This window comes from Ranitomeya variabilis, chromosome 7 (genome assembly GCF_051348905.1).
Source record: "Ranitomeya variabilis isolate aRanVar5 chromosome 7, aRanVar5.hap1, whole genome shotgun sequence".
In the NCBI taxonomy this organism is placed as follows: Eukaryota; Metazoa; Chordata; class Amphibia; order Anura; family Dendrobatidae; genus Ranitomeya; species Ranitomeya variabilis.
The window spans coordinates 32,576,599-32,589,550 of record NC_135238.1 but is presented as its reverse complement, the minus strand read 5'-3'; the positions used below and the strand labels follow the sequence as shown (position 1 = coordinate 32,589,550).

The following is a 12,952-nucleotide window of genomic DNA, read 5'->3' as shown; positions in this document are numbered from 1 at the left end:
CTCTCATAAGAATGAATAGGCCCTGCACATGATCCGCCTCCGCTCCATTTGCACAAGAATCTTCAGAGCCTGAGATGTCAGATTTGGTCAAGGTCCCAGGAGTTCGGATATGGAACCTATCACCTATACTATGAAAAAAGGACGACTGATCATCGGATCAACTGATTGCCCTAATCAACTGATTCTTATGGGGAGAGCTGCTGCCAAGCATTTCTTCTGCTGCAGGAAAAATGTATTAGGCTGCAAAATAGATCAATGGTTGCACAAAGACTTCTTGAGAGTGAAGGGAAAGCCTCCATTTTTGGCTCAAAAAGTGGGGTTCTGACCCACTTCTACAAATTCCATATATGTCCTAGTAAACCATACGGACAAGAAGATTGGAAAACAAAGAGATGGCCGTTGAGTGAGTAGATTTAGATTAAACCTAACATAAATCAGAAGTTAGAGCAGTAATGAGACTTTGAATTAATGTCTTTGTTACTTCTATGATCATTTATGTTTATTTTGATGAGTGGGCGGCCATTTTGAATTAGTGACAACAGGAAGTATAACCAGATTTATTGCTATTTCTGCAAAAACTTAAAAGCGACTGATGCTAAGGTGACAGTAAGTTCAATGAAAAGAAAGAGGATTAGTTTTGTGAAAATAATAGTGTCGAGAACGGGCAGCGTTTTACATGGAAGGAGCGGAGGGTAAATCATCAGCTTCACTTGGTCGATTACAGAGTCCTGCGGAGAGGAACGCTTTATCGTTGTATGGTTTTAAGAATTCATGGTCTTAAGGTGCAAAGAACATTACATATCTCCAGTGTTACACACCAGTAGGTCAATGAACGCTCGGTGTGCAAGTGAAAGTGCATGGCTGAAGTTACGTCCGATTTCCCACTTGCGCCCGTTGAGTGGCTCTCATGCTGTGCCCTACGCTAGGCTGAATTCTATGTAACCCATGAGAATAAAGCACATATCTTGCAGGCTCCGCTTGGGTTAAACGCTGTGTTTCTTTTAGGATCCTTATTTATCACATTAAGATCCTTCAATCAGCGGCGAGAGCTTCTGATTCTACAGCCAGGGTTGCAATTTGTTGGTGGGGGAACGGGGTGAGTGTAAATGGCAGCATGTCGAAAAAAATATATGTTATGTGTTTGCCTGAGCGTGTTCGATGGAAATTCTTGGAAATCAGGACAAGCCAAGCTGCAGCCCTTCTTGGGCTCTGACCCTGCCATGCATTGCTTGGGACTGAAATTATGCTGCTGCCTAGATTACAAATTAGTGACCTGCGCTTGACATTGTTTCTCCCCCCCGCCTCTACTCCACAACGATTTTCCTCCACTTCACTACATCTTTAGCCTTTGTCACAAATAAAAATAAAAAAACATCATCGGCTTCCACCGTTAACTACGAGACTAGTACTGCACTTACTATAGGATCAGCATTACACCAGCAGTAACATTACATAGTTCGATGAATTAGAAAGAAATAATTTCCAGGTTGACTGCCATATCTTACCGTTTGTTTGTGACAGATTAGGCAAAATGGCACAAGAAAAAAAAAAAAACAGTGTAGAGAGCACATCCAAAACTCATCCAGGTATACCCAATCCTTACCACTAATTCCCCAGGTGACGTATATGATCTTTGTGGTGAGTAAATCTGCACTATAAAGCCGGCGTCACACTGGCGAGTTTTACGGACGTATGAGCGCAGAAAATACATCCGTAAAATACGCATAACACACGGCACAATGATTCCCTATGTTCCAGCTCCTATCAGCCGTATTTTACTGATCCGTATTATACGGTACTCTACGGCCGTACAAAATCGCAGCATGCTGCGTTTGTCAGTGTATTGCGCAAATAATACGCCAATGAAAGTCTATGGGGGCGAGAAAAATACGGATTCCACACGGACCAGCAGTGTGACTTGCGAGAAATACGCAGCGGTGTTATTGAAAAGCCGGTAATTCAATTGCCGGCTTTTCATTTCTCCTGCCTAAACCCGACATGATATGAGACATGGTTTACATACAGTAAACCATCTCATATCCCCATTTTTTTTTGCATATTCCACACTACTGTTAGTAGTGTGTATGTGCAAAATTTGGGCGCTGTAGCTGCTAAAATAAAGGGTTAAATCGCGGACAAAATTGGCGTGGGCTCCCGCGCAATTTTCTCCGCCAGAGTGGTAAAGCCAGTGACTGAGGGCAGATATTAATAGCCAGGAGAGGGTCCATGGTTATTGGCCCCCCCGTGGCTAAAAACATCTGCCCCCAGCCACCCCAGAAAAGGCACATCTGGAAGATGCGCCTATTCTGGCACTTGGCCACTCTCTTGCCACTCCCGTGTAGCGGTGGGATATGGGGTAATGAAGGGTTAATGCCACCTTGCTATTGTAAGGTGACATTAAGCCAGATTAATAATGGAGAGGCGTCAATTATGACACCTATCCATTATTAATCCAATTGTCTGAAAGGGTTAAAAAACACACACACACGTTATTAAAAAGTATTTTAATGAAATAAACAAACAGGTTGTTTTAGTATTTTATTGCTCTCTCAATCCATCCGGAACACCCTCGCTTGGCAAAATAATAAACCCACAATATACATACCCTCTGATGAACTTTCAGGTCCCACGAGGTAATCCATCTGAAGGGGTTAATTATTTTACAGGCAGGAGCTGCGCTAAAGCACTCGCTCGTGTCTGTAATCCCCGGGTGATGAAATGAAAGCTGCGTGATCTGTACTTACATTGAGTTGCGGTGAGGCGCCCTCTGGTGGATGAACTCATGAACTGCAGCCTTGGAAAAGTTCCCACGCTCCAGTTCATATGAGTTCATCCACCAGAGGGCGCCTCACCGCAACTCAATGTAAGTACAGATCACGCAGCTTTCATTTCATCACCCGGGGATTACAGACACGAGTGAGTGCTTTAGCGCAGCTCCTGCCTGTAAAATAATTAACCCCTTCAGATGGATTACCTCGTGGGACCTGAAAGTTCATCAGAGGGTATGTATATTGTGGGTTTATTATTTTGCCAAGCGAGGGTGTTCCGGATGGATTGAGAGAGCAATAAAATACTAAAACAACCTGTTTGTTTATTTCATTAAAATACTTTTTAATAACGTGTGTGTGTGTTTTTTAACCCTTTCAGACAATTGGATTAATAATGGATAGGTGTCATAATTGACGCCTCTCCATTATTAATCTGGCTTAATGTCACTTTACAATAGCAAGGTGGCATTAACCCTTCATTACCCCATATCCCACTGCTACACGGGAGTGGGAAGAGAGTGGCCAAGTGCCAGAATAGGAGCATCTTCCAGATGTGCCTTTTCTGGGGTGGCTGGGGGCAGATGTTTTTAGCCACGGGGGGGCCAATAACCATGGACCCTCTCCTGGCTATTAATATCTGCCCTCAGTCACTGGCTTTACCACTCTGGCGGAGAAAATTGCGCGGGAGCCCACGCCAATTTTGTCCGCGATTTAACCCTTTATTTTAGCAGCTACAGCGCCCAAATTTTGCACATACACACTACTAACGTTAGTAGTGTGGAATATGCTAAAAAAATGGGGATATGAGATGGTTTACTGTATGTAAACCATGTCTCATATCATGTCGGGTTGGGGAAGGAGAAATGAAAAGCCGGCAATTGAATTATCGGCTTGTCCCAAATAACGCGCTTAATTAAATCTAAATACAGAATATATATATATATATATGTGTCTCAATGACATATATATATATACTGTATATATGTTTTACCGAACATTTGAGCACATAAATCCATTAGATGTCGGTTTTGCAAGCCTGCGAGAAAATATCGCCGTACGGATGCCATACGGATTACATACGGAGGATGCCATGCGCAAAACACGCTGACACACCCTGCCTACGGAGGACATACGGATCACTATTTTGGGAACATTTCTCCGTATTACGGCCGTAAAAAACGGACCGTATTGTCTTACGCTGAGTGTGACGCCGGCCTAAGTCTGAAAGCCATGTCTGGGAATATCCAGGCAAAGCGTCACTCAAACAACTGCGTCGGCTCACCAATACAACACAAGCAGTGTCTCCTAAGGATAATCATGCATGGTCTGCGGCTGGACATACGGAAAGATGTAACCAATTAGCGAGCTGTCAAATTGTTTGTGCAAAAGCTTTACAAAAATATAAAAAACAGTACACTTTGTTATAATAAGTCACTCATCTAAAAAAGCAAATAGATGTCAGAGAGGGGTCGCCGGTTCATACAATAAGACATACCCCCATGACAGAGGGGGGTTCCCTGCTTGAACCCCCTTTTATTAACCAAATCAAGGAACTGCTAACAAAGAGTGGTGCTCGCTTTGGTAGCCCATGGCACTTTTTTATACACCATTGTCAGCCATTCATTTGGATGACCAACATGTAATACTACATTTCTACTGTAATTGACACTGGAGGCAAAGAGTATGAACAATAAAATGAATTAATTAGCAGAAACTGGGTCCAGCAGCAAGGTCCGTGATGTTTCAGCTGTTAGACGGGTGCCCTGAGGACCATCTCATACCTTCCCGGCATCTGCGGCTCTTCTTTTAATTAACCAGCCTACTGCATGCAACATGACAAGTCTGTCAAGCCACAAAGATGATGTTTCACCAGGATGGCTAACATGAAGAAGAGCGTGGATACTGTGGTGAGGTAGGGGGCAGTTCTCAGGGTTCATGTCACCCTGACTGGGTGTTTCAAAATGATTTGCACCATCTCTAACGGCCAGCTGTTACCTCCTTGAGATATCATCGGATATTGAGGCTAGCTGCATTTCATCTCATGACACATCTCCTGCACATAATCCAGTTTCCTTCATGGCAATGGTGTGCACCAATATTTTAAGCCACAAAGAAAAGTTGGTTAGTACTGGATTAAAATGTCTTCCCACTCTACTTGGGAAGGGAGTAATATGGCAAAATGATGAGTGACCAATTAGTGGAACAGGCTACCATGAGAGGTGGTGAGTTCTCTTTCAATGGAAGTCTTCAAACAGGGGTTGGACACGACGACCCTGGAGGTCCCTTCCAACTCTAACATTCTAAGATGAGACATACCTTAAAAAGCAAGCTATCTTCCTTGTGTTCAGCGTACATGGAGGTAAGCCGGTATTGGTTCTCAGTAGTGATGTCAATCCGGTATCCGGTCAGCATGTAGCACACAGTGCGGAACTCATGGATTTTGGTTTGAAAAACTTCCCGGAGGCGCTGGTTCTTCAGTTCTGCGCTCTCCACCTGCTTCTTTAACTCTGTGACAAAAGGAAGTCTAATTAGGATGTTTCACGAAATCTGTTGTATGACAAATTCTAAAACAAACTAAAAAAGGAATGTGAAGCTCCATCATAGATGACATTTAGGACAAAGAACTCTATAAGGTAACATATATTACTTTTTTCACTACCATTTCCTGGTTCTAGCTGGAAAGCATAAGGCTGTGTGCACACAGTGTGTTCTCTGTGTTTTTGCGGCGCTTTTTCCGCACGGAAATGGGCCAAATATGCTATGGAATCCTTATGCAAGCTAATTCAATGACATTGCTGAAGTGTTGTGCTGTGTTTTCCGCAGCATGTCAAATCCTTGTGCATTTCTGCAGTGTTTTTCACACGTTGACTTAAATTGAGTCAGTCAAATCCGCAGCAAAAATGCAGGTATAAAAATGTTTGCGGATTTGCTGAGTAAAAACCCAGTTTGCATTTTTACCGGCTTCCTATGGTGTTTCCCACGTGTCATCTGTGTGACAGCTTGGGAAACACCGGTGTGGTGGTTCTTATCGGCAGTAGCACTACTGCCGATAAGACCGTTGGTCAGAGAGCTTGCGGGGTCCCAGTATACTGACCTAACACAAAATCCCCGATGCCCTCGTCTCCTAGAAAAAAATGTAAAATAATAAACCACCATATACTCACCTGTCCGCCGTAATCAACGTAATCTTGAGTGTCTCACGGCGATATCAAGTGTAGAAAAGTCACATCGGGAGATGTGACTGCCCTCCCCGGCCGCTGTTGACACACTGACAAGAGGTAATCGTTCCCGCAGTTTATCACTGAGCTGCCGTGAGAGAGGTCACCGGAGTTCATCAGCTGATCAGCTCCGATGCTCTAACTTGCGGCACCGCCGCGTGAGAACTTTCTCATGACAGCTCAGTGACACACTGCGGGAGCGATGTCAGTGTAATGTCGGCCGTCTTTGAGGGCAGTCACATCAGTAACTGCTCTCAAAGTCATCAGGATCATCGTGTGGCATTAAGGATTATCTTCTATGAGGACAGGTGAGGAATATTGTGGTTTATTATTTAATTTTTGTTGCAGGAGACGTTGGATTCTGTGGATTAGGCGTTCGGTAAGTATGGTTTAATTAAGATTAGGCTATTAATATCATCCCGCAGCCTTTGCTGGTTAGATGTTATAGGGGGAACCTATGTCAATTCTGAGGTCCACCTGTAAACTAGTGAGTAAAGGCTAAGCAAACAACTGTGAGCTGATATTAATAGCCTATGGACCTTCATGGCTATTGGCTCATTCCCAGAATATTAATATCAGCCCTCAGCCGTCGGCATTCCCTCTGCTGGTTATTAAAATTAAGCGGGAGTCCACTCAATTTTTTTTTCTTTAAAATGAAGTTACTCTTTGGTTACAGTCTATGTACATTCATTCTGCTGACGATCCTACATAGGCTGGTGACAATGTGTGTAGGTTTCTGTGTGTGTGTGTGTTTACTTATTGGCTTAGTAATGAGGATGTCTGGCTGACACCTTTTCATTACTAAGCCTAGGGCTTGGTGTTAATTACAGCACTAACACCAAGCCCTAATCCCACTACCCTGATGCCACTGCATCAGCATGAAAAAGGTGGTGCTGAACAAAGAAATTACATCACAAAACCTTTTTTTAAATATCTTTATTTAGCTCAAAAAAGCCTTCATTGCTGTACAAAAACGCACTCGAAAATGCATACAAAAACACACCAAAAACGTGAGTTTTTGTCGCAATGTTTTTTTCTGCCAAGAGATGTAGAAACCTTGAAGAAATTTCTGCAAGCAAATACTCAATGTGTGCACATAGCCTAAGGAAGCAGGTTGCAGGAAAAGGTGGCTTTTGATTGCCGATATGGCTTTACCAGCAGATTATTGACTCTTTCCAGATGGAAATTAGATTATTTTTTTTCTAGACTTAAAAAATACAAAAAAAACAACAACCCCCTAAAACTAAATGTTATCAACAATGATTAATAAGACCTTAAATTGAATTGCTTTCCCGTACAATTATCAAAAAAATAATACTAACAATTGTAGTAAAGTCTTCGCAATAATGGTATTTTATATGGCTGCTTGTAGATTTAGGATGTATACGCTACTGTATTTACATGATATGACTGTGTGTTTATGACACTACGTGAACTAATCTAGTTTTCATTATTAAGTGATAGAATTGCCATCGTGTTTAAAAGAAAAAAAAAAGAAAAGAAATGAATAAAAAAATGTGAATTAGACAATCTGCAAATCACTTCCCTGGCAGGAGCCTTACAGTGACAGTAAGCAAGATGAACAGCAGCGCCAGATAATGATATCTGGTGACTTTTACACCTTAGCAGAAAACAAGCAAGTTCCTTTTAATCTGCACTATTGGCTTTATGTACATCCGCCATCCTAATACACAGCTCTAGGAGTGGATGCAGAATAATTACCATCAGCCTGTCACTAAACTATCCTTGCAGCAATTGAACATCATCATAGATGCAGGGAACAACTTCCACATTTGCCTCTTTACATGGCGTTTCTATCACATGGAGTTACGACTAGTGTTTGCTATACCCAGTAGATAAGTGCCAATTAGTGTTGAGCGAGCATGCTCGAGTAAGGTGTTATCTGAGCATGCTCGAGTGCTAACAGAGTATCTTTGGCGAGCTCTAATACCATGTTCCAGTCCCTGAGGCTGCATGTCTCGCAGGTGTTTGAGAGTCACAACACATGTAGGGATTGCCTAACAAACAGACAATCCCTGCATGTGTTGTGGCTGTCAAACTCCCGCAAGACATGCAGCCTCAGGGAACATAGCATTAGAGCTCGCCGAGGATACTTTATTAGCACTTGAGCATGCTCAGATAACACCTTACTCGAGCATGCTCGCTCAACCATTAGTGACAATCAAGTGAACATCTTGATGGCGCTAAACACAGAAGAGGCGAGAAGCGGCCACGCACATCCGATCTAAGGGACATCAACAGAAATGGCATTAATAAAGGAGGTATGACCCAAGTCTAAGCCTGTTCCCCATCACTTACTCGTCTATGTTACCCAAGCCTCAGACTAATACTGACCACTTATTGGAGAGAAAGGAAGCATAACTCCACGGCTGGTACAACAAACCACTTCAGTGATAGTTCATCCCTACAGAATCTCAAGCTTTTAAAAATTTTTTTATTTTACGCTCTTCTATAGTGCCATCATACTCAGCAGCTCTTCACAGACATCATCATCACTGTCACCATTAGGACTCACAATCTGAATTCCCTATCGGTGTCTTTGGATGCATCAATATTTTGGGCTAAAACCACGGTAATTTTTGCAATGTTTGGCTATTAAAGGATCTTTGTTTTTCAGCCAAGTGCTTAAAAAAAAAAAAAAAAGTATATTAAGATGGCTTATGATTGCCCAGATTCTGGGTGTATTTTTTATTATCTATAACCCAGGAGATTTTTAGGGACACGATGGAGAGCCGCCAAGGAGCGGGGGCGCCATATTGCGTCCAAGAGGGTGCCAACCTCCACTGACAGGCAGGGATTACTCTAGGGATCCGGTAGGCAAGATATCTCTATATCTATATTTATGCTCCCAGGATATCAGATTGGTTTTGTTCACTGCACTAGTTTTTTGGTTGGTTTTGTGTTTTTTTTTTTGTCCTACTCCCCCTTTTTTTGGTTATAACCTAGATAAGTCATTGCGTGTTGTATCCCTGTGTAGTGGCATTTTTTGTGAATCCCCTATTGGTGTATATACTAGGGATTTGCTAGGGAGATAAGGGCGAGCCGCCGAGGAGCGGGGGCGCCACATTGCGTCCAAGAGGGTGCCAACCTCAGCCAAGTGCTTGGAACAGAATGAGTTAAAGGGGTAGTCTGGCCTTAAACTACAAGCCTGCAGGTACACTATTTGACTGCAAACTTGTGAATCCTCAAATCGTGGGTTCTGGTCTCGGTGAGGATTCTCTAGCGCCGGGAGCCAGTGATCATGTGACTGCAAGTATGTGATTTGCATACATCCAGCCACATTCCGACTGGTCATGTCCTGCCTCTCTCAATGCATGTCTAGTCGGCACGTGACTGTATGTATGCAAATCACATACTCGCAGTCACTTACCCGACGCTGGAGAATTCTGACAGCGCACAGTGCGAGCGATGTGAGAATTCACAAGTCTAAAGTCACAGAGTGATAGCAGACTTGTACCTTTAGGGCGTACAATCCAATTAACCTAGAATCAAGTCAATGAGCTGGTTATGTTTAGCGTCTAGGACATTGCAAACTATCCTTTTCATCGCTTCTCTCAGCTGTTTTAAGACCACATCAAAGTTCAGGTGCACTTTGATGTGGTCTTAGATTGCGAATTAGCACACACTGTTTTGGAGCTGATAAAGCAAAAAAAAAAAAAAAAAAAAAGGACATGGGAAATATAATACATTCTGTGGTGGGGGTGAGACAGAAACCATATGCATAGCTTTTTGTGCATTTGGAAATGGGCCCAGTAGATAAGGAGGTGCCGCTGCTACCTGAAAAATAGCTTCCTGCTGCATTGACTGCATACAAGGTGCTGAGTTGTGGAGCTTCATAGTTTACAATTGGGTTCTTCGAGAGACCTAAGGGGGATCTCCATACTGAGCTTGTTGGGAATAAGGGGCCCATTTTCTATGCTACATGGGTCCTGGCCCCTACCTATGTCTGCTTCTGATCTCACAGTGAATATTGTCTCAGGGGTTAGATGTTGTAGAGCAGTACTTGGCCAAATTGTGAAGCCACCCCAAGTCTTAAATGCCCCCAATTCACAAAAAAATTCCATAATTTCAGGACATGATGCTTTTATCCCAACAGAGGCACTGAGAAAGTGGCAGCAAGGTAAAAGCTATGTGCTTTGCTCACTGGAGCACAGTGGCTTTTACCTGAGGTATTGTGGCTAGTATCAAGAATAATTTTAAAGGGAAATTGTGACTTGATGTTGGCAGTTTAGGACCTAAAATATTAGCTGCCGCACTCTCACTACACAACATCTACATGCTCCTGCTTTTGCATAGATGTCCATGGTTGGTAAAACCAAGGCATTGCAATAGACTGGCAGCTGAGGTGCTCATAGAGTAGAGAAGAAGCCCTACGCTAGAGGTTCTGAATACATAATTATGGAGGACCACCACTGGTAAGGAATGCAATATTAATTCTTCCGTATTTACTTAATCAATTCAGAAGGCAACATCCCACTATAATTAAGATTCCTTTCCGGAGATGGAAATTAATTGTTCATTAGACCAAAGCATGTGTCGCTTACTCTCCAGCAGGAATCCTGGAAATCAATCTCATCATACAATGGGCAGAAAATCACTGACATTTGAGGGATATTCATTAGCTTTTACGCACCTGGAAATTGGTCTCATTGACGTTCTTTTTATTATACAGGTGTGTGAGCATGTAATGTGACCTCCCTGATAAAAACTAGGTGGCGGCGGTAAAGCACCATGATACCGAAGATTACCCAGACAATGGGCACCTGATTGCAGCATAGAAATCGGAATATTCTACGCTTTTGTCACAATAGCAGATGAGCTCTGAAAATGGCAGTCATTTTATAGCAGATGAAGATTTAGTTGTGCCTTTCATTGCCATGCTTAAAATTAACTAGTCCTACCAAGTAGTAATAATAAACACCCTACATAAACTTTATGGTCATTGAGGGACTCCTTCAGGACTCATTTACCAGCCACATGGTTCCTGTTGTAAACAACCCAATGGCACTCATGCGGTTAAAACTAAAGACTAGGCACATAATTCACGTGCAGGTTCACTTTAAATCTACACCCGAGAATATTTTGAAAAATTGCATGTTATTTTAAGTATCCCTCCTTTCCAAGTCTAACGAATATTTGACTGATCGAGGTCTAGTTCTGTAGAACCTCTGTTTGGTTACCTTTTCTGTAAATCAAAAAAGAAAAAAATTAAGGAAGTTTCTGCCTCAACAAAGGGTTATTATTTTTTGTTAGCAATTTTGGGGGAAATGAGGATCAAAATATCCAGCAATGTGGGATTCAAATTTTGACAACAACATTAAATTGCGCCAAGGAAATCATTTGGTTTTCCTACCCAGTTCCATGATATATACATCACCTCCAGGATTTTAAAGGTGCTTTGGGCAGATAAATTATCCCTTTATTCCGAGCATCAATAGGAACCTCGGGAAGAACATCATCAAATAATCTTCGGTTCCAGACCAAAATTTGGGGCTTCGGCATCAAGACTGCTTAGGAACATAGATGCTGATCGTTAATCGGGTCCATCATTTCTTTTCCTTTATTCCTTGGTCTAACAGTCATTACTGAGTATAAAGAGTAGGGTTGTTTCAATGCTTTGAGGACCCTTAGCTTCATGGTTTTGGCCCTTAGAAATAGACCCCCAAAGATATTAACATCTGCCATCTCCAAAAACTTTATAAAGCGCATCCCCCTTAAACTTAAGGATAATTAGATAATTTCAAAACCACATCTCTTCCATTCCAGATCTAAGCTTCCACAAATGGAACCAAACCTGCCATAAACATCTCCTTTCATTCCGAGAAGCTGCATGACTTCCAATACAACTGTGCAAATTCCTATTTCTGTACAAACTCCAAGCTAATCAATACATTTATACGCTTTACTAACTTCCCAGGGACTTTTTACTGACCACGCTAAAGCTGTGTAATCTTAAAACAAAAGAAGGGAATTAAACGCAAAGGAATGCCGTAAAACACGATGGCCACATTGGAGGAGTGAGTAATATTTCACAGCTGTCATGGGCTGCACTGGATTTAATAGATCTCAAACAGTTGACGGCATAAAATTACATTTTTTTTCATGGCTATAAAAGTGGGTCTAAATAAATAGTTTTTCAATAGCAACTGGGAAACGACAGACAATAGAGCCCTCACTGGAGGATGCCTACATATAGGGGACCATAGAGATAAGGTTCACGTTTGTGTTGATGTCGTCCATTAAGTCCTTTCGGTGCAACTCTTAATGGATCCGACGACCTTGAATTTCAGTTTCCAGGTCCTATGATGGAACAGAACAGCTGTAATACGAGCGCACATATAAACTAGGCTTTAGATTACTGTGAAGATAGATTAACTGGGCTTTGTTGGTGTCAACCAGAATATGTAAAATCAGGAAACTTCTCGCCAAATGCCCATTTAACCGTTACAGGCCCCCTTACGATTCTCAGTCAAAAACTGACAACGTGAAATGCCTACCATGATGTACTCCACACATTTACTCAGGGGCAAACATATCATTGGTGCTACTTGTGCGGCCACACAGGGGCCCAAGAGGTAAGCGGGCCCATTTCTACCTCCAAAAGCAGGTGCAATTATGCATTTTTTTTTAGGAACTCCTGGTCTGCAAAGGGCTCATATATTGTTTTTGCCCCGGCGCCCTTTTCTGTCTGTCCGCCAGTGCATTTACTAAATGGAAGATGTTGTGAAATTGGATTTTGGGCTCCCCCGGTGACCACTGGTGGAATTGAACTGGTGTGCTTCATCCTCTCTGTTCACCTGTTTCCATCAGGATGTGGGAGTCGCTATTTAGCCTTGCTCCTCTGTCACTTCCATGCCGGTCAACATTGTAATCAGAAGCCTTTCTGTGCATGTTCCTGCTGCTAGACAACTCCCAGCTAAGTTGGACTTAGTCCTTGTTTGTTTT

At 42.5% G+C, this 12,952-nt stretch overlaps 1 protein-coding gene across 4 annotated transcripts in view; it reads right to left on the bottom strand.

The window, feature by feature from the left end:
• The window catches only part of MAD1L1 (mitotic arrest deficient 1 like 1), a 696,770-nt gene that overhangs the window by 190,251 nt on the left and 493,567 nt on the right, over nucleotides 1-12,952 (bottom strand). For all 4 annotated transcript variants that reach the window (XM_077274781.1, XM_077274783.1, XM_077274782.1 and 1 more), the window contains one exon: nucleotides 5,085-5,275. In XM_077274781.1, coding sequence (XP_077130896.1) covers nucleotides 5,085-5,275 — 191 coding nt within the window. The remainder of the gene's footprint in view (nucleotides 1-5,084; nucleotides 5,276-12,952) is intronic.